Below are 22,600 nucleotides of genomic sequence, written 5' to 3'. Positions count from 1 at the left end.
GAATTTTAAATAACTGCTAACATTAGCCATTAGCACTCAGGCTGTAAAATCAAGTAATTAAACTGAGGAGAGCAGTGGACAGCAAGGACAACACCAGGAGACAGAAAAACCACCTTCCCCACCATGACACATCTAGCATCATAGTCCAGAGTCCATCAGAGAAGAAAGATGAGCAAGAAGCCCAAGATGCTGTTACAGATACAAGGTACAGTCTAAGTAATTCTCTGTAAAGATGCCAGTAAACGGTGACATGAAATATGTGTATCAGTACTTACTTAAATCAATGGGGGAATATGGAATATTTAGTGCCAACAAAACTAATACTGTCAAAGTTTGCTTAGTTACAGTTGGACTGCAGCACCACCTAGTGGCTGAACAAAGTGTGAGCAAACACCCATTTACTGGCAACTTTTACTGTCTCAAAAAAGAAAAGTAGAGTGAAGCAAGTGAACAACAGTTGCCAGAGAAGCTGCACAAAGATATTTAAAAATACCTATTAAACTATGAGACATGTTCACAGAGTAGAACATCCAAATATTACAATATCAAAAAGATAACTCGACGTTTAGATGCTAGTTAATAAAGTGTATTACTTCACTAGTCAGGATTGTGTCACTTGAGGAACACTACAGTGCAAATAATCAGACACTGCCTCACCGTTCAGGCCATGTCGCCTAACATCCATCAGAAGGCTTCCCTCCTTCAGTGCAGCATCCATATTGGCCTTCCACTGCTCATAGCTCATCTCTGCCACGTACTTCCCACCCACAGCCACAATCTCATCACCCACCTGCAGATGGCACAGGTGAGCTGGTCCTCCTGTGGGACAGAGCAAAGCACACAAGAGGTGTGTCCAAAACCCCTAGAAAATAAGTGCTGTGTCCTACCTACTATTCCTCTCTATAACCCAGAAACTGATTTTGTGATGCCAACTTGCCACTTGTCCAAACACTGGAGATGAAAGAAGCCACTTAATATACCCACCGAAAGGGCTTCCAGCAGAGGATACATCACCGTATGCTAATCAGGAAGTCGTAAATATTTGAGTGACGCCGCAGTGTACACCCTCAGAGCACAAGAACATGGAGAAGGCTACATACAAAATGTAAATCATAATAGCAGATATGGGCGGCACGGTGGCTTGGGTTCAAGACCCATCTGGGTGGAGTTTCCATGTTCTCCCTGTGTCTGCGTGGGTTTCCTCCAGGGGCTCCGGTTTCCTCACACAGTCCAAAAACATGGAGCTTAGGTGAATTGGCTTCTGTCTAATAACCGTCCTGCTGTGTGAGTGAATGTGTGCATGTGAATGAATGTCTGTTTGTGCGAGTGAATGTGTGTGCGCCCAGATATGGATTGGCACTCTGCATCGGGCACTAGGGTTTCACCAGGACAGTCCTCCAGGTGGACAGTCGTTTCTGGTCGAGAGTACGCTGTGCACGTTCGGCTGCCGCTTCTCGCCAGTGTGTGTGTGGATTGAGTGTTCTGAGCAGTGTGGATTGTAAAGTGTCCTTGGGTATCTAGAAAGGCGCTATATAAGTGTAACAATAGATATGCAAATATAAGCGGGTGTTTAATTGCCTTGTGTGTTGGCTCTGTGCAACAACTGCAATTGGCTTGTATTAGAAGGGTGGTATAAGTCAGTGTTGTGATAGGCTCAGTTCAACAGTAGTCAACATCTTATTGGAACGGGATCAACTGTCCCATTATTTCCATTAATACTTGTTCTCCCATTCTGGCCTTCGCTCTCCTCAATTCTTCCACATACTTGTAGGGTAGGAGAGGAGCAGGGAGGGGGAAGGATACGAGCAGTAGCGGCAAAATTTGGAGAATCTATACTAGAATTTAGAAAGGAACCCTGTAAAGCTACAATACCCTCCAAAGAGCTGACCACATTGTGGCGTTCTCAAGCAGATCTGGAAGGGTTAATGGACATGTACAATTAAAATCAAAGCCTGAAAGTGTTTGATGTAATATGGGAAGAATTCACAGATATCCCGATTGGACAATACCAGAATGGACAACTTAATATGGTTAGTTTAGCTTACTCAAAAAAGTAGTAGTATGACTGACAGGATTCATGTAAATACAACCAGTCACATCCTCCCTCAAGATGAAATCCAGTTCCTGTATCTTTGTCTTCAACTCACCGAATAGAGAGAGCAAAGCAAATGCACATTCATGTACATGGCATGATAAATCTAAACGGAGAACCACAATGCATTAGCATGATCTCTTCATCAGTGGGCATCAGCTGACTAATCAGACTGATGCACAGTAAGCAACACCTTCACTGTTCACAATCAATCATTCATGTTTGTCTTCTCTCAGGTAGGCTCCGTTTTTGTTTTTCGCCTCAGAGGAAACGATCAAAATTAAAGAGTTGAAATTCTGCAACAGAACAAAGCTAAGGGAAATCTGCATTTATGGACTGCAAGTTTGTGTGTCCATACACACAGCAAGAGTGTGAAGAAAATGAAGAGTTCAACACTTAAAATTCCTCAAAGATTAACCCAATATAATAAAATAAATCATGTTTTACCTGGTTTGATAAATTTGATGCAAGCCCCAGTGGAATCCCAATGAGCCTGAAAGCCAAAGTCTGTACCACTGCTTGGATTCTGATTTAGACTGACTCGCATATCCGTGTGACCCGCCTGCGAGTGAGAGCACAAGCAACAGAATAAGCGAATGAAAGAGAGGGGAGAGCGAGAGCAAGAGCAAGCAACATGTCACCTGAGGCTACTGTATCACCTGCATCCTGCAGGGTAACCGGAGTATCTTGACATACTGATGCAGCGCTTTCCGCTCTGTACACCACAATTACAAACCATTTAATATACGCTTAGACATGAGTAGCGCTCTAATATTACTGCACAGTAAACACAGACACCAGAGATCAAAATTCACATTATAGTCACTGTCCAAAAAACGTGTACATTAATTGTTTGAATTCTGAAATTCAAAGAGCAATAGTGGCTGCTATTAATTCTCCGAAACGTGGCAAATTTGGAGTCTTCCGTCACTCAAAATGACATCAGATCTATATCCGATTTATACTGTATTAATTCAAAAGGTAAGGGAAGAGCAATTTAAATTTACCAAGAAAATAATTAGGCATTAAAGCTGCACAACATTGGGGAATGAAAAGATGTTATGCCTTGCCCAACATTCCCACCCCCTCACCTTGGATTGCCCACTCTCAGAAACGGTTCTCTGTTTAATGCTAGCAGACATGAAGGACTTAATTTCAGGAGCCGAATGATTCTTCCCATCTTCTTCCTGTTTAATCCTGTGGCTGCCATTTTGTGTACTGGAACCCATCTGATCCTTATTCATCAGAGTTGTGACCTCTTGGCAGGTGAACGATTTAGGGAGCTGGGGCCGCTCTCGCTGGCCTTTGATGAGGACATTATGGGAGTCGTCCATCTGCGGGAAAGTTAGGAGAAGGTTATTAAGAATGTGCTAGAATTAGAACATTGTTAAATAGTGTGCAGGGTTTTATGTAACTTTAGTTCTATTCTACATTAATTTATTATTTAGGTCTTTAGCTAGATTTTAAATATGGTGCAATTGCAATCACTAAAAGCTCAGTGATGTGGAACTATTTTGGTACAAATAATTCTCAGAGGATTTTGAATTGAACTTGAGCGTGATGTATAATACTGGCCTCATTAACAGAGAGAGGGAAAAAGGGAGAGAGAGAGAGGGAAAGAGAGAGAAGGAAAGAGGAAAAAATAGAGAGAGAAAAAAGAAAGAGAGAGAAAATAAATAAAATAAGACAGAAGCTAGGGTTTCATTATCTGCCGGGAGAATAAGGTGGCACAACAGCCATGTTCTATTATTCATGTGTGATTTGCAAGATGATAAGGGAGAGGGGAGTAACACTAAACTTCAGGCAGAACACTGTGCACACATACTGACCAAGCTCTTAAAAACACACGTGCACACACACTTCGGTAAAATAAAAACAAAGTCAGCTTAAGTCCTATTCTGTCTCATTCGGAGCATATAGGAGACTTGGACCACATTGTTTCTCACACATGGGCTACGTTCTGGCACAATACTGAGAAAGCAAATGTGTCAACATGGAATATAGTGGGCAAAACTTCTAACAGATTTTATAATATACATTCTTTAATATAAATACAAAAAAAAAAAAAAAAATCGAAGAAATATTTTCTCAATTAATGTTGAATCAAAATATGGATATGGCACCATTTCTTGACTTTGGCTGATTCATATCTGTATAAAACACTGAAAATGTACTTAAATCTATATATAAAAAAATTCAATCTGTAACTGTATTAAAGACTACTGTGCTTATAAAGGTAATTACTACCTTCATAAAAAACTTCATTTTTTTAGGTAAAAAATGTATATTCCTAATAAGAGGGGAGACAAAAACTGACACACAAACTTGCGCACACACACAAAATAAAACTGCGGACTGACAAACCTTTACCAACTGAGGAGTACTCACAGAATAGAATCTGGGCAAAGATGACACCCTGGTGGCCTTAGTTCCAAAAGGCCTCGGTGTGACTCCTGTGGAGAGTCGTGAGCCCCCCTCTGACCTCCGGAATCCCCTGGGCAGTGTGGCAGACATCCGTGTTGACGCAGAGACAACACCATCCACAGACTTAACACTCTGTTGAGCTGGCTCTGTTGCCTCCTGGATAAACTCAGGGTCTGTGGATTCTGGTGGGCTGAAAAACACAGATGTCGTCACACTGGTTTCATCAGTCACAGGAGTGTCACCTCCAATTGCACCATTACTAAGAGAAGAAGCCACAGGTGTAGATAAAGTGTCCACTAGTGTGGCGTTAACAGCTCCAGAACCAGCTGAGCTCATGGTCCCAGGCATGCTGCAAACTGGTGTTTGTGGAGAGGCTTCAGAAGGTGGAAGGACTTCATCTGAAGCCAGTGAACCAAGCAAGGGCTCCTCCTTCAAGTCTTGAGGCTGGGATAAATAATGGCGTCTGCTGGAAGCTTCTTGGGCAGTGGAGGGCTCCTGGGATCTGACCTGAGGCTGCTGGCATGTGGCACGCTGCAGGACACCCTCTTGATCACTACAATGGAGGGAAAAAAATAGAACAGATGGGAATATCAAATATCGTACACAACCCAACACAAAAAATGAGATGCACAGACACACACAGGCTTTATAACCAATCCTGCAACTAGGTCACACCCTTGATCCTAGAATACCTGTTCTGGACATTTGAATATATAACTTTTTCCTGTGACAAGTGCAGACAGACCATCGAAGAAAGACTGTTAATGAACAAAGTAACTCTGAACAAAGAAACTAAACCCCAACTTCTCACTGGGTGCTGTAGCTTACTGTCCACCGCTATGCTCCACATCTGTGTATGCTCACTGCCCCTACTGTGTGGGTGTATTTGCATGTGCAATGCCAATTTTCCCAAGAGCTTACTGGTTCTTCTTCAAAAAGTGAGTGTATGTTACCTCTCCTCCTGCACTCCTCTAAGCACAGCAGTCCTTAAGCCATCTCCCCCACTTGCAAAGAGCTCGAGTTGCTCTCTCTCCTCTTTCTTCCTGCGCAGGTCAGAGTTTGTACTCAGTCTGCGAGTCTTCCACCTGTCAAGGTCCTACATGAGCCAAAAACACAGGAGTTGGAGAAGAAAATGAATGGATAAAAGGACTGAAACAATAAAAGAACAATTAAATTTCTTTTAGAAAGCTTTCTATCACTGCTGCCCCCCTATGGGACATGCACAAAAAGAGCATTCTGGTATTTCCCAAACCTTGTGTACACAGCATGCACTAAGTGACCAACATGCATTTCTATAGAGACTTTGTTACTATTTTTTTTTAAACAATTGGTAGATTTGAGTTAACCAAATGATACCTTTTGTAAATCAAGTGTCTCCATGTGGCATCCTGACCTCTAGTATGAAAAATAGCAAGCAGTATATAATTATACATTATATAAAATAGTACACTCCTATGTATGCCATTTGAAACATAATGCGGAGCCTCTTTGAATAAACTCAACAGCATCAAGAAAAATTCAAAACAGGAAAACAGGTTATAGCTGGTCCCAAATAAAATATCAATTAATTGAAGTGCAAAACAGGTGCTTTCTTTAAGAATTCGAACAGTGACAGTTCTCAATACAATACTGTTTTGCAGCACTCACCTCTTGCCACCTGTCCTCGCCGGCCTTTGTTCTGGCCTGCTGCAAGTACCCCATCTGCACCTGATCTATCCCAGATGGCTCCAGGATCACCTCGCTATCTTTTAACTGGGGGGACTGATATGACCTCAAAGGGTTGAAGGACACACTGCATTCAGACTCCTGTGGTATAGGCTCTAAGGTGATGTCACTCATTGACTTGCTCCTGTTGAAAAATAAATATAATATATAAATAAATCATTAAAAAAAAAAAAAAAAAAAAACCCACACACACATGAGGTTTGATGATGTCTGCAAGTTTCTTTGCAACAGGTTTACCTTATAATGCGAAGGACGAAAGGTCACAAGCGTTTATACTGTGTGTGCAACCAAGTTAAACATTTGTTTTCACAGGACAAAAGATGGGAAAGCGCACATGCACATAAAAAAAAATTAAACCCTCTCTTAGCATTTGCCTGCTAAGAAAAATTATTCAAGAAAGCTTATTACAAATCCACCACAGCAGCAAACGAGAGCAAAACATTACAGCAGAACAAACAGCACAACTGCTTCCAGCTAGTTTGAATTGGGTGACATTTCCATTCTGTCTGATGCAAATTCTCAAATCAACACATCCTCGAGCAACACAAACAGCTACAACGAATAAAGCAGATGCAGCGCAATCTCCAAATATGGTCATTTTTAAACAACATACGCAGCAGGTGTATTAAGCAACCAAAGCAAAATTGCAAGCAGAAAAACAGACAGAACACACTCACCCAACACGATGAGAATGACTCCTGGGCACTCTAGGAGATCAGGAAGATAGTGAAAAATCCTCAGTTCAGTTTCAATGTAGACAAGAGGATTTCGTTACAAAAGGTTTAAAAGAAATCAGCAATAACTGGACACTTGCCACATTCATGTTATGAAAAAGGGATTCTCCACCCCCCAAAATTAAAAGTTTGTCCTCTCAATGCAGATGCTCGTTTAAGCAGCTCAGCCCTAATACATGCTCTAATCAATACAAACTAGAGCATACAGACATTGACAGTTATCTTTCATAACCTCACCGTTCATTGAAACACCACTTCATTCCTTCTGAATAGTTCTGAAATTAAAAGCACTTGCCTCATGTATACTTGTATGCCTCTGATATGTCCGAGTAAAGCAAAGGAATGTGTGAAAAACATAGGTTGGTACCCCTAGAAACGACCAGAAAAGATATTTCAAAACTGTATTTTGTAATTATAGGTTATAATTCGGGACATTGAGTACCCAGTGTCAGAAAGCACCGTCTCAGTCACTGTTCATGGATTTAAACACAACCAAGAATGAGACACTATTCTGAAGTGTTTTTTTTACGAGCCATGATGTGAATAATACTCAACACCTATGGCCACGGCTGAGATGTCACTCTACAAAATTGAGACATGAGAAATCCCAATATTTTTAATTAAAAAATGAATGTCAACAACAATAATGAACACTTATGTCGGTGTCTAGATATTTCTTAGAAAATGTTTTGGTTCCCTCACCTGGCCCATGAAAATGTAGCAGACAAATTTTCTCAAAGGACACAAAAGAAATAAGAAAATCAATGTAAGACAAGCTGACATCTGGCCGTATGAAGATTCAGCACAACTCTCAGAAACAACGATCAGGTTGTTTAGAGATTTTCTCTCACTCCATTCTTTAGACTATTTCCACTTGTGAGAGCTCACTATCAGGGAACAGTGGGCTCTTTGCTCTCAAACATTCACCACATGCCTGCCGCATTCTCAATGAGATTATCATCATCTTCATCCTCATTTTATATCAAGGCAGTAGACCAAAGTCATTAAATGCTTTATTTGACATGATTGAAGATTACCTTACATTACATGATCAACAAACCTTGTTTTAAATCTATCAGCAGGGTTAGTATCACCAAGAGGATCAAAAGGCAAAGCTAGTATATGAGAAAATGTAAGTATTACCAATCCAATAATACAATCACAGACAATAAATTAAAAAAATGTAGCACTCTTCGCATATTTGAGAGTTTAAAAGAAGCTAATAGAGTATTGAACAACACCCCCTCCCCACCCCACAACACACAGGAGATTCAAATACACCACTGATCCAGAAGAAGCACTAAGGGAAGACTAATTATATTAAATACGCTGGGCAAAGTAAAAATATTTAAACAAGCTAATGTTAAAGCTTTACCATTGGTTGTGTATATACCATGGTCATATGCTACTGTTTCAGCTTAGATACACTAGGTTGGTGACGCAGAGTACGAATTCTACAGTTAAGTTCTACACTAAACATTGTGTCAGTGCTGCAGGCAATCAATCAAAAAAAAAAGTATGTTATTTTTTTCATTCAGTAAAGCACTCAGAATTTCCACTGGAAGGGAGCTTTACTCTAGAACACGACGCTCCTGCACACTGTCTCTGAGACCTTGCGCTCTCCACATTCCTCCGCAGTGTAACAGCAGGCAGGTTTACATTGTCCATGTTTCCACTGTGTAAAGTTTCCACGTATTCTGACATTTTAAGCTTGCTCCTGACAAGGAACCAGCAGATGCTGCAGATAAAGTCCAACTACTTAACCTTTGAGAGCTTTGTTCAGGTGTTGAGAGCATGAAGAGAGATGACAAGATAAATGGAAACCATTTTTTACACTGATGTGCAGAGAGTATTAGTAATGTGCATATGAGTGTTTGATTTACACTACATGGCTTAGATCCTGCATGATGCAGAAGCTCCCAAGTCAGTCCTGAAGCTGCCCCAAGCATCCCACACTAATTGAACCAGTAACAATCTTAACAAGGTAAACAAAATGTAAGATCCAGGCACTTTTGGGACTTGTAACATGGGACAATCTAGGCACAGGCACCTAAAGGCAAGAAAAAAAAGGGGAAAAGTGGAGTGCTTGAAACTTAAAAAGTGTGTGAGGGTTTGGAAGCAGGTGAGAAATTGTGAACAGATGCACCAAGCCAGGGAGTGACGTCATAGTCAGAGTCTTCCTCAGAGGAGCCAGAGGTATTTAGGCTATGTCCAGGAAAGAGTAGAGTAACAGAGAGAGAGAGAGAGAGAAAGAGAAAGCAAAGGAATTAAGAAAAAAGTATTCAGAAGATCAAATGGGACAGTGTAGACTAGGATAGCCAACTCTATTCGAGCACACCTTATAGTCCAGCACGTTAATTCATTACTAGGGTCATTAAATAAAAATCTAATAAAATACGCTGGACAACTGGCTTCCTCAAGAACAGAAATGGTTATTCCTGGAATAGTTTAATAAGAGCAGTAAAACTCTCTAAATGACAAAAGACAAAAATTTTTAAAAAATAAGAAAGTCATGTTCACCAGGGTTTTTATTTGTTTTTAAAAAAAACTATTCAGAAATGGTTTAAACATTGTGTGAACGCTTCACAGAAAGTATCAATGTCTGAAATGCGAACCACTTCAGAGATTAATGACACACTGTAAGCTTTGTGCAAATATATGCCGTTTTTACGTCACAACTAAGATCGAGAGGGGCTTCATTATAAGCTTCATGAATCTCCCTCCATTCCTTGTATGCAACTTTAAAGCACTTGATATTTGGGGCACCGTATCGCCACCATGACCAACCTGAAGCCCTGCATCTCCTTGTACCACGGTCTGCGCTGGGAACCCAGCCTGATCTTTCCCACATGAACATCCTCCTCTGGTGTCCAGAACTTAGGCAGGAATTTATCTTGATCTGTGTTGACTGACGTCTGATGGGTGGTCTGAAGCACTTTGCGGGCATATAAGTCGTCCTGAACGGGGTCGGCATAGCCATGGTCCTCATCCGATTCACTGGAGTCCTCATTCAATGCACGCACCAGAAACTCATCCTCCAGAGCGTCTTTTCGATAGTTATCTTGACCATCTATGCAATGAGGCGTGAGCGATGTTTTGTTGTCCTGGAGGAAACTGTCCATGTGAAATGCAAATATTTCCTTGAAATTGGCAGCAATGCCAGATTAGAAACTCAAACTCAGGGTTAGGAACCCAACACATTAGTTGCGTCTTGCACAATGTACTACAAAACGGTTAGTCAAACAGTATTAATACTGTTAGCTCAGATGAAAGGCCAAGATGCAGATTAGAAAGATGCTGCTACATTCAGTCAGCAAAACATTTACGAGAAACAAACCTCAAGAAATATTTATAGCTTTTCAAACCATGCAGTAGAGATAAAAACTGCACATTCAATGTGCAATTAATCACATGTTCCTAAAGAGCAGAGAGGGACACAGCTCACAAGAAACAGAAGCATTTGACTTGTGTGCAAAATCACAAGTGTTAGGATGCCACAGCAGATTAAGCCACGCCAAACTCTGACCTTTGGTGGTCTGTAACTAGCCTGGAGGCATCAGACATGGTTACCCACGACCTCTGAGTACTCAGGGTCACAGTGGGAAACAGCCTTGGATTCCTGGGTTTCTGAGGGATAGCAAAGTTCATGGGAATAGCGCAGGTCTTTGAGCGAAAACGGCGACTTGCCAGATCATCCTGCACGAGGTCAGGTTCCGGCCGGTCAGAGTCAGAATCAGAGTCACTCTGGTAAGTACGTGCCCATTGGTGGAAGGCAGAAACAGGAGGGAGTTCAAGGTGAGGCTCAATTAAGCCCCTTCCATTTTCACTATAGTCAAGAGATGGGGAGTAAAATCAGAAAGCCAAAGGGTGTTTCAGGATTACTCAAATGCAAATAACCGAAATACACGCTGGAATGACAGTTTAACACTTCTTCCTGACACTGGAATGAAATATTGGATTAAAACTGAACATGGACCAACAACAAGCTCAGTCTTAGCCCAAAAGTCTGTTGGTCTAAGACACAAATTGATTTTCTGTCTTTTATATTGTAGGGGAAAAAAAACAATAATAATAATCTGTTTTTAAATGCATCTCATGAGAGAGTGGGTAATATCAGCCATTCTTTTAATTTTCAGAGAAACACGGACAAAACTGAGAAAGGAGGAAAACAACTTGAAGAATGTCTTAGACTTAAGGTAGACTGAAAATTACATATGGCTTGGATAAACCGATTTTATTTTATGATGTATATTGTATACTTCAGCACAGTGCTCAATAAAATGACTTGCCCCTGTTTTTGTTACCAGACATTATTAAAATATATGTATAGCCAACTCTGCAGTACCTGGGGAGTGGCCTGGCATGACCTCTGGTGCCCTCTTGGTGTCTTTCGACTCGTTTTCTCCTCAGAGCAACTGGGACATTTCCCTTCTCTCTACTGATTCCTGTATGGGTTTGTCTCCTACAGCCTTCAGACATCCTGAGGTAGTGCTCTGCCTCTGTGTCACTTCCAAAACCTGTCACAGAAAAGAGAAAGAATGGCATGGAAAATAGGAGAAAAGTCAAGAAAAAGTTCCAGACCCTGGTCCACAGAAATTTGAGTCCGTAATTGTTGTCGGACGACAGCATGTGGTCCATCCAGACGGCACAAATCAACCACTCACTGGGCAGAGCATTACCACACACACATGGTATGTCACACATACCCGATCAGAGAGTGATGTGATGAGCAGGAGGTGCTGAACTTTCATTATCATGTGGTTGATGGGCACAACGTTACAAAACAAGTGCGCAAATTTAGGGGTCTGGCAGTATAACTGATCTACTTGTTGTGACCAGATACCATCTGATTTTATTTATTTATTTTTTAAAACCACTTCAGGGTTGATGCATGTCCAACTGCGTTTGACAAAAAGCCCCACTAGGGGGCAGTCTCCACACAAAAATGTTTAAAACACACTTGTATTTGCAGTGGATACCAAACAAGACATGGCAAAGTTATATTAGGCAAAGCCTTTAATACTCTTCAAGAACACTGAACAACTGAATGTCAGTCAGTACAGAGTCAGCAAAGAAACAAATCTATTTAACTGTTACCTTTATATATTAATTTTCTCAGTTAACCCCATTTTTAATTGTGTATCACTAGCTTTCCTGTGCATTTGGTCAATTCAAGTTAAAATGTTGTGTATCATCAAATTACCTCCCAAGCTGACCTGGTACATGTTTCCTTGTTTAGATTAAATCAGCATGAATTCAATTTTATGAACAGAAGTATACAGTCACACTCCTTGCCCGCACTTACCTTCACTGCCTGCTATGAGAGCGTAGTCTGACGCGACGCTTAGCGTTCTTGAGTCCACAGAGTCAAGGCTCTCCACTGAATCCTCCCTTCTGTAGCTGGGCTGTTGGGTGCCAAACAGGTCCTCCCTGTCTGAGTAGCAGTTCTCCCCGTATCCACTGTCCCTCACACTGGGCTTAGGGCAGGACGACTCCTCTAGCGCCTTGTGGGACAGTTACAGTTAGGAAACATGGATACATTCTGTTAAAATAAATGTTTCTCTGAGCAGATCAGATATATCACCAGTACTCAAAGAAGAAGTGGCAAAAATATTAATACATAAAGAGGGATTAAGCATATCCTCTTTTCTATTATTATTAAAAAAAAAAAAAAACCCACACAATACATATGGCTATGTAATTCAGGACTAGGCTTAAATCTACAGTTGTTCATGACTCTGATGCTACCCACTCACTACTTTTCTTACACAATTCTTCACTTAACATGGGAAAAAAATGTCATTTTTGGATATTCACAAGTTAACCATTAACTAGACACACACACAAAATAATTAGGTGTCGATACTTGGGTCTATTGCAGAATCCACCCTAAAATATGACTGATTTCTTATCCAAAACAGACTTGAAGTACAATAACATGTATAGTATAACATGTGTGTGCCTTTGAAGTTAATCATTACAATTCTTGTACTTTAAATTTTAAATGTTTATTCTTTAATAAACTGATTAATAGATTTGGCCATTTTTTTCCCCTACAGAGCACAAGTGACCCATTAGTCAGCCTACCCCAATCACATGTGCTTCTTCCAACATAAGCCTAAAGTACTGGTACCATTAGCATTTAGAAAAGAACCAGTGGTTTGACCTCAAATCTTGTGGCATCAAGATTGAACATAATCGCCTGATGATAGGGAAAACCTCAGAATGCTGCACCACTCAGGGGTCCCCCAAAGGCAGTTTCTTCCTACCTTAGATAAGGCGACACCAAGCAGGCCCTCGAAAGCTTTGAAGTTGAGCTGTGGTCCACTGTAGGAGGGATCGGCCTGGGCTTTCCTACCAAGCCAATATACAGTTATAAGGACCTAACAACGAATAAAGAGGTAGAAGCTGAACGAAACATACATAGCATTAATAAACACAATTTAAAAGCTCAGAATCCTGCATAAATTGGAAGTTACAGCATGTTTACAGCAAGAGGCACACAATTACATCACATGCTACTTACCCATTATTTTATTTATTTATTTGTCTTTATTATTCCCTCAATGTTCAAAAACAGATGTTTAACATCACTGTTATTAATAAGAGACAAATGCTTGTTTTAAATCTTCAGCTAAGACAAATGTATAACCCTCCTGCACCACTGAGGGCTCTCTCTCTCTCTCTCTGTGTGTGTGTGTGTCGTTCATTATGAATGGCTCTGTGTCTAAATGTCCCTTTTGTCTCTTCTCATCCAGAGAAACTCTGACCCCTTACTGAGCACACACACACACACACACACCCCTACCCCTTTATGAAACAACAATCTCCAAAATATCATGAGCATCCAGAACCATAAAACATGAGAAAGATATCTAATCTAAAAAGGCATGAAACAAAATATATTATGGCAAAGAAAAGTGAAGGCAGCAATCGCTCATTTAAAACCATATGCAAATTATGAGTTTGTGCATGAGCTTCTTTTATTGCTTCTCAGAATAGGTTATGAGTAGATAACACCTAAACAGCTATTCAAAATTCAAATTTTAAAAAATGTACTGAAACTACATATCAGTCCAAAGAAAAACAATGATAAACAGAAAGAGAATGAGACATTAAAGCCTTGTGCTGAAATTAGCAGATCTTTGTAAAATACTCGGTTATTCTTTTAAAGTGTCATTTCCCAGACGTCTGCTGAAGATCTGCTTGAAACAAAGCTATTCTCTATTCAAATTAAGCTCTTTCTGTGGCACTAATCTACAATCACAAAATTATAATACTTCTTAAGCACTCCCCAGTATTTAGTAAAAGCACTGAAACATACTTCTAGTAGCTAATGTGTACAAGCTTCAGAAACTGCCCATTGGTCTCTCTGGCATGTCTGCTTCGAGTGAACATGCTTTATGTTCTTTCAGTAATCTGCAGCATGCTTCTGAAATATTAGGTTGAAAAATACTGGACCACAACCTGAAGACTTGAAATAAAAGTTAACACTAACTTACATTTTTCAGCCGCCTCGAGGTCTCTTCACGCCTGTAATTAAAAAAGGGATATCATTCAGACAGCGCTCTACTCCCATGGGCAAAGCAGTTCAAGAGCAGCTTACTACACAGCTGATTACAGTACATGACCCCTCCTAACACCACAAGCTGCCTGTCATCACTTTAACTGTTGTTCGTATTTAAAAAGTAAGTGAAATCAGATTAAACATCAACACACTCTGGACAGTGGACACCGGGAACATTACATGAGCCACATGTTTGTATTCATGGATTAGTCAAGGGCCTTTAAAAATAAATGCCACCATAAATAACACCCTGCAGGCATGAGAGTCACTATGAATCTGCAGATCTTAAGTTTATGATATTCAAAATCTGATTAAAAAACAAGAAAATAGCAGCACTCTGCTTTAAATTTTATATGCAGTCACATACTGTTATTGGTTTATAACTAAACACACCCCATGCACTTTAATACAGTAAGTGAAAGTGCGTTAAAAATAGACAGATCTGCTATAGTACCTTCTGTATATGACCTTTAAGGAGTGACCTATCATGTCTAAATTGGGAAGTCATGCTGCCCACCCTCCAACTCCCGCCCAACACTCCCTAATGCACACATTACTGGAAGCTATATGGTCCTTTTGTAGACAGTGTGAATGTGTGGTAATGGAGGCTTTTATTATAATTGAGGAAGCATGACATTTTAAAAGCCATCACAAATGTAAGCATGAATATTATGGGATTAAAATGTCCTGAATTTTTATTATTATTTCAAACTGACATTTTGTCTATGTTTAATCTATTTTGATGCGTTTTTATACCACACTTTTTTTACTGGAACACACATTTACATTAAGGGAACATTATGTAAGTGGCGCTTTGTGTCCGGAGCTCCCCCTACTTGTGGCTGAGTGTAATTCACTCATTCTCTCCCACTGCCCCATAGACTCCCAGAGACGCTGAGTGTCTGATGGGCGGGACAAAGCCCAGCATTTATCCAATGACTCGTCTCGTTTCGCTGCACTTCGCTGCTTCGCTATTGAACTCTGTGGACGCTCAGCGCCCTCACTGTTTAAAGCACTGTGAATCTGCGGGAATGATTGAGAGGAAAGCCGCGTCTTTACCAGTGATAAGAAGCTGATTCTGAACAAAAGTTGAGCGCGTTGTAGTGCATATTTATTCAATGAAATGTACACACAACAGTATATATTTGATCACTTATTCTTTACATTTTAGGGAAAGCTGAGCTTCCCTTGCAGTCTTAGTAAGTGGCTCCGTACCTTCAGAACCAGTGGCAATTGAAGTGGTGCTCACGAGATTTTTCCCTAAAAAGAAATTCTCACCATGTCCCTTCAGGGGCTCCATATAAAGGTGCATGGACACGTTTGTTTGTTTGTGTGTGTTTTTTTTTATATAGGAGAAGCTCAGGGAGCAGTGAGAGAGGCACTATTCTCCCCATTACAGGTCAGAGGATCCTCAATCTTTTTAAAACTTATTTTTAGGTAAAAATACTACAAAATACTAAATAAAAATAAAAAAAAGAATACTACATTTCTTTAAATTATCACTTTTAAGCGGTCACACAAAATCCTGATTCACTTTAATTACATATAAATGTGGTCCTTCTCTTGAGCTGGAATGCTGTAGCACTTCAAGACTTGCTGACTTGGTTTAAATCCTAAGTCCACCTGTCTAGCCTATTGTGCAGAGGAACTAAATTCTATTTTAACCACAGTTTAAATTGGCCATTAATGTGGTCAAAGCAGTTGTTAGACTGTAACACTGACCAGTTTAACCACAGCTCACTCTGACAACTTTCTGTTAAAAATGAATTACGGTTCCTTTGGCAGCTGATAGGTTTATAGTTTTGAGTTTGGAACCAGATAGCAATGAGACACAGACACTGGCCGGTGTGGTTTTATAATTTGCACAGTACTTTTCTGCCAGATAATGCATGAATGAGGTTACCAGCCAAAATATTCAAATGAGTCCACTTCTACAGAGGGCATTTAAACTTAACAGTTGTTCTAACTTTGCATAAAACAGCCTTCATTGTGAACAGTTGAAAAATGTGATTATCCTCACTAACCACAGAACAAAAATTAAAGCATATGACACTTTAACTAGAGGTGATCATAAAGGTCTTCATTATTCTTCATAGCTTCCTAAGTATTAAGCCTTTTTGCTCTTACATACATCCATCCATACAGTACGCTTCCATATGGGCTGTGGTTTACCTTGTGGCTTGTGAAAATGTATTTTTATGATTTTCATTTGATGCAATGTCTTAGAATATGCATTTACACGAAAAACATAGCGCTCTGGTAACATTTAATATTATTATTATTATTAAGCCTCTAACGTGAACCAAGCTAAAAAGCTCACAATGTTTGTTAAATAACCAGAGCTCTATATATTTCTATGAAGCTCATTGCAATGAAACATTGTGTTCAGTTCAAATTTGGACTCAATATATGATCACAACCTGGATGTTCCTGCTTACCTCACTGTGACACGAGTAGAAACGTCCTGCAGGTCTCCTGGATGGAAAAGCTGTGCGTCGTTCAGCCCAAGTTTGCCACAGGCCTTCAGGAACACATTCACATTATCCTGCAACAACCAAACCCCCGAAATCAGAAGGCAGCTCACACCAGACAGGAACAGCAAAGAAGATCAAGTTACAGAGCTCCTCAAGGTTGGGCTTTGCTTGCCAAGTACAATCAGGTGATGTGTATGGCTGATAGATATGAAAATATGAAAGGGGAGGTAGTGCAAGAGCTCTCAATATATAACTCCAGGAGGAGAGTTGAGGGAAACTAACACACATTTATATTTGACATACACACACCATAAAGCATTTTATATAAAAATGTAGATAATCAAATAAAATTATTTTTCAGTGTAATCAAATAAAACAACGCTCACCAAGCCTGCGATTGGGGTAGAAAGCCTGTTTACTCTTTTGATGATCCCTGGTTTGAGCTTGTTGATCAGACTGCAAATAAGTAATTAAATTTAAATTAAATAAGTAATTAAAGAAATGAACAGCAGCTTGATTTAGCCTACTAATCAGTAAGTGTCAAAACAAACATCACTGTTGCTAAAGTGTTGTATGTCTCTCTAAATACAAAATTGAAGCTATTGAATTAATGCTGAAATATAATCACCTTTGTAAATCTTATTATTAATTATGATCATACACAGGATGTAGCGTAAAATATCCTTTACTAATCCTTTAGAGATTGACATTAGGTCCACCCCTCATTCTTCCTACCTGCAGCCACTTATTCTGTAATCACCCACTGTTTAAATCCTACACATGGCCACCGATCAGCAACCATCTACCCTTAACAACTAGGGTTACTCACTGAGCACAGCCCCATAAACCACCCACCCAAACCACCCACTGCATCACTAGCTCTTCACAGGGGTCATCAGGTAAGCACTTCCCCTCTGCATTTTGCTGAATTAAGAATGACACCTCCACAGTGACACAGTCTCAGTGAAGGCATCCCAAACCCACCCCCCTCTAAATCAGATTTACAGCCCTACCATTCCCTTAACCATCAACAACCATAAATCCACACTGGCCTCACTGGTGACTAAGGCTGTACCTAGCCCCACTGGCACCGTTAATGCATGCTCAGTGCCACCAGTTGCACCACAACAACCACATTAACATCTCTACAGTGTAGCATGTTCTCCCCTTATCCTTCAACTATTAGTTTGTCATACACTTCTGTGCTACTTGGTACATGTGACAATACAACTTTATGAAGGCTAGCAGCAAACTGATGGATAAAAATGTCCTTTGTGTTCAAGAAGGAAATTCCAACTGCAGCTAAACAGACTTGATTTTGTAAGCAGTTATATTTTATAGAGAACATTTTCATTTCACTGTCTCCACAGGCTACTGTACGGATTTTCAAACAGCTTTCATTTTAATCAAGCATTGTTCAAAGCAAAAGCATGTCTGCTTGCCTCTTGACTGGTGCTTACTGTGTTCAGCCATCTTACCAAACAATACAAATTGTGTGACTTATTCAAAATAAAAATACAGGATTGAAAAACTTTTTTCATTATATGCATCAATAAAAGGACCATGACTGGTTTTAAAACACACTCACTCGCATAATAAAACTCCATTCTCCAGAGCAGATCGGAAATTGCTGCTCCCAAATCTCTTACCGGTCACTTCCTGTTTCAGAGAATAAAACAATGGCAATAAATTAACAAATGCAAAATATACAAACGATTCAATTAAGATAGAACACACACAGCCTACAAAATAAGACTGATCATACAACCAACCCCTGAATCCAACCACTTCTGTTCCACACATAAGGGAAAGGACCGAACTGAGAATCCCACCTGTTATTTGCCTTCTTTAAAATATTATAAAATAATTTGTGCAGGGAAGGCACTGGAGCTCCACAACACAGCGAGTCAAAATCAGAAAGCTCACAGGTACCGTAAGATAAATGTTCAATTGATTTAATATTGAAAATTACAATAAATACATTACAGATATCTGCCAGATTTTGATTCCCCCTCTATATCATCACTTTATATTGAGGTGTAATGCAAGTGCGATAAAGAATGAGGCTAGAAGAAAGAAATAAAATTAAACTTGGTAGACTTCTGTAAATCTAATTTTTATTTTTCATAAATGAACTCCAGAGAATTTCTAGAGAAACTCTAGATTACTGGGTCCGGAGATGATGTGCTGTTCTCACGTGAGCTGACTAAATTCTGGACGATTTCTGGTTTGCTGTGCATGTGTGAGGAGTGTGGTGTGTTCTCCCTGTGTCTGCGTGGGTTTCCTCCGGGTGCTCAGATTTCCTCCCACAGTCCAAAAACACATGTTGGTAGCTAGATTGGCGACTCAAAAGTGTCCGTAGGTGTGAGTGTGTAAGTGAATGTGAGTGTGTTTGTGTTGCCCTGTGAAGGACTGGCGCCCCCTCCAGGGTGTTCCCGCCTTGCGCCCAATGATTCCAGGTAGGCTCTGGACTCACCGCGACCCTGAACTGGATAAGGGTTACAGATAATGAATGAATGAATGAATGAATGAATGAATGAATGAATGAATGTGTGATATTTGTCATTTATCAAGCTTTTACACAATTTGAAAAATGTTTCACAATTTCAGTTTCAGCCGAGTGTCATAGGCTTTATACAGACTTATGGAGCAACACTGTGGATCCCAAAGTTATCACTAAGGAGAGATAATGCAGTCACTTGTTATGAGTCACCTGTAAAAGTTGCATCTTTGTACAAACTACAGTGTTTAAAATAAATGACGGTAGAGTGTGGAACCTTAATGTGTGCATGTACTTGTCGTCACTGGGGGTCAACAAATGTGCTGAACCGCAGAAAACGTTTGGGAACCATTGTAGTAACGCATATTTGCAAAAGTAGAATGACATTTTCCCCCATTAATACATAAACAAACATGCCAGCATAGCACCACTACACATTAACAACAGTAAGACAATTCATATCCACTCAGCCATTCCACATGAACGGACCTGAAACCGAAGCAACAACAATTAGAGAGAACCGCGGCACTGAATACAGCACAGTTCCCAAACCTACTGTTCGAACTCTGCTGAAATTAACCCTTGCATATTCAGCCAAAAACCACAGATGCACCCCCCAAGTCATTAGAACATGCAAAGAGCCCTCTCCACACATTCACACATGTGTAGAGTTAGAAAACCACATAAAATGGGCATCCGACATGCATTCACACAGTTAACTAGGCATTAGTGGGCAACAGGCCGGAACACAAGAGGCAGGGTCAGGGTCTTTGTGCTCAGAATGAAGGGCACTGAAGCATCCATGCCCAGATCTTGTGCCCTTTTTCATGAGCTTGTTTGGGCACATGGAATGTAGCCCTGTTAATGACCAGCTCTCCAAAAAAAAGCAGGTGGTGGTCAAGCTCTAAGAAGCGGTATGATGATATAACAAGGAGTATATAAAAAGGATACTCTGAAACGAGGAAAGGACCATGTATTTTAGGAAACAGGGTTTCATTTTTAGGCTCTTAGATGACTTCCATAAACACTGAGGTCACTGTTACAGCACAGTGCACTTGCAGAATGACATTTTTTCCTGTTCATTTATGACGTGATGCAATGTGTTTTACACCATAGAATGAAACAGCAAAATTACTGCACTACATTTTTCAGTTAATAGTCCTGCTCAGCATTCAAGCTTATGAACGCATTATCAAACAATCCACATAACTCAAATAAAATATATAAATGCAAGGCATTATCCACTATATTTCTCATGTAAATATAAAAATCAAAAGAAGCACAGCCAGCCAGCACTCTACCCGTGAAAGTAAAGACAAAGGAAATGGCAGCACTTCAAAGCAGGAAGTGGTGGTTTAGGCCACGCACAACCTGCTATGGTTACTACGGAAACCTTACAGCAACATTCACTCACAAAACTCCAAATTCATATGTAGAATTAAAGAAAGTTAAAAAGAAAAAGCGGCATATTATATGTTATGCATAACAGCCACAAGCCTGACAAGACAACCAGCGTTAAACTGAAGATAAGCACAAAAATAACCATCAGTTTAAACTTGAACTAAAGGCTTTGTTGATGCCCAAGGATTACATCATTATTCAAAATGATGGGAATGACCACACGGCCATAAATCAATAAAACACCACACAAACTGAACGCAGACATTTGTGTGTATATTTGTCCAGTAATGTGTTATCAGAGTTTAATACGCAAAGCTAATGTTTGGCCAAGGTAGTGATAAATTGGCTCTGTCCACCGTAAGTGGACCACATTCATCACTTTAAACATATTTTTCACTGTAAATTTATATTGCTTGTCATGGATAACACATAAATCCAGATGACGGGGGGGTACTACCATGTTAGTAAGTATCCAATGAAATAATGAGACCCACTACACTGAACAATCTAATGTTTAACTAGATTATGAGCACTAGGATCAGGCTATAGCTGAAAAATTGCATGGTTCTGGGTGCCCAAGAGTGGTGAAACCACCACAGTGTCTCTCACCTCCATCCAGCGCTGAGCCTCAGCAAAGGCCACCTCACAGCTGAGTGTTGACTGCTCCCTCCACTCCATCCCCAAACACTTTCAAGTACCTGTGGAGAAAATGTAACTGACTTCTCAGTATCTCTGCATAATACATATATGTTAATATCTAATTCTTCACAATGGTGGTGAAAGGAAATAAGAGTTGTAATATCTTTAAAAAAAGTTATTATAGAGAGAGAGAGAGAGAGTCAAACTGCCAAATATCTACATTTTTAAATGATAATGGTGAGTGGTGTTGAAGCTTTGCCTATATTTTTGACTAAAAGCATCTCAAATCAAACTTATAGTAAAATTTCAGATTTCTGGAAGTTTATTTCTACTTTTCAATGCGAAAAATATATTAAGCAGTTTTTAAATAAGTACTTTTTTTCCCATTAATAAGTAACTTGTAAACACTAAAAACAAACACCAGTTTTGCCTCGTATTCCTGACTAACGTTTGTGTCTGAACGGCAAAGGCACTAAAAACATCCTGGTAAATACATGTAAATTTCAGTTATGCTTTGTTTATGGCCTAAATGACACGTTTTCCTCAGGATTTTAGTCGAACGCTGCAGAAACACTGCGGCCCCTCGCCTCGAGACGCACCTTGATTTTGCCGCCAAATCACCTGACTCACCTGAATACCCTTCTCCTCCTCCTCCTCTGTCTCCTGCTGCTGCTGCTGGGAGCAGTCCTAAAGGAGTGTTAGTAAAGTGTTCAGTCCACCTCCCCTCTGAACCAATTCACGAATAAAACGTGCTTCTTAAAAGTGCTCTCGTAAACAACACCGGTTGTGAGGATGTGGGTTACAAACTCCTGCTGCCGGAGACACGACGCTTTAATACCGAGGTCACGCCCTCTAGTGATAACAACTAACTAAGGGCTGTTTTAATTGAGGGTGTGTCACCGTAGTCTACCACATGATGGAGCCAAATACAACTTTTGGGACAATGCCGACACAAACAACAACAAACCTGGAGCAGACTGCCCCAGTGTCCTGTCTGTATGTGCTGCAACAAAAAACGACTTCGGGGACAGTATTGTCGTTCAA

At 40.1% G+C, this 22,600-nt stretch overlaps 1 protein-coding gene across 2 annotated transcripts in view; it reads right to left on the bottom strand.

The window, feature by feature from the left end:
- lmo7b (LIM domain 7b) overlaps nucleotides 1-22,392 on the bottom strand; it is a 34,260-nt gene extending 11,868 nt beyond the window's left edge. Inside the window, exons 1-17 of one of the 2 annotated variants that reach the window (XM_066661272.1) lie at nucleotides 22,187-22,392; nucleotides 21,527-21,615; nucleotides 18,605-18,675; nucleotides 17,403-17,472; nucleotides 16,981-17,087; nucleotides 14,478-14,508; nucleotides 13,245-13,358; nucleotides 12,281-12,479; nucleotides 11,321-11,492; nucleotides 6,919-6,948; nucleotides 6,164-6,365; nucleotides 5,873-5,911; nucleotides 5,470-5,612; nucleotides 4,481-5,069; nucleotides 3,184-3,426; nucleotides 2,540-2,654; nucleotides 658-819 (exon numbers count right to left, since the gene is read on the bottom strand). In XM_066661272.1, the coding sequence (XP_066517369.1) occupies nucleotides 658-819; nucleotides 2,540-2,654; nucleotides 3,184-3,426; nucleotides 4,481-5,069; nucleotides 5,470-5,612; nucleotides 5,873-5,911; nucleotides 6,164-6,365; nucleotides 6,919-6,948; nucleotides 11,321-11,492; nucleotides 12,281-12,479; nucleotides 13,245-13,358; nucleotides 14,478-14,508; nucleotides 16,981-17,087; nucleotides 17,403-17,472; nucleotides 18,605-18,675; nucleotides 21,527-21,595 (2,356 nt within the window). In that variant the 5' untranslated portion in view covers nucleotides 21,596-21,615; nucleotides 22,187-22,392. The remainder of the gene's footprint in view (nucleotides 1-657; nucleotides 820-2,539; nucleotides 2,655-3,183; nucleotides 3,427-4,480; nucleotides 5,070-5,469; nucleotides 5,613-5,872; nucleotides 5,912-6,163; nucleotides 6,366-6,918; nucleotides 6,949-11,320; nucleotides 11,493-12,280; nucleotides 12,480-13,244; nucleotides 13,359-14,477; nucleotides 14,509-16,980; nucleotides 17,088-17,402; nucleotides 17,473-18,604; nucleotides 18,676-21,526; nucleotides 21,616-22,186) is intronic. The other variant, XM_066661273.1, reaches the window with a different exon arrangement.
- Between the last annotated feature and the right edge of the window lie 208 nt (nucleotides 22,393-22,600).

The sequence above is a fragment of the Hoplias malabaricus genome, chromosome 2, assembly GCF_029633855.1.
Source record: "Hoplias malabaricus isolate fHopMal1 chromosome 2, fHopMal1.hap1, whole genome shotgun sequence".
NCBI classification, from domain to species: domain Eukaryota; kingdom Metazoa; phylum Chordata; class Actinopteri; order Characiformes; family Erythrinidae; genus Hoplias; species Hoplias malabaricus.
Note: the sequence above shows the minus strand (reverse complement) of the source record. Positions and strands in the feature narration are given on the sequence as shown.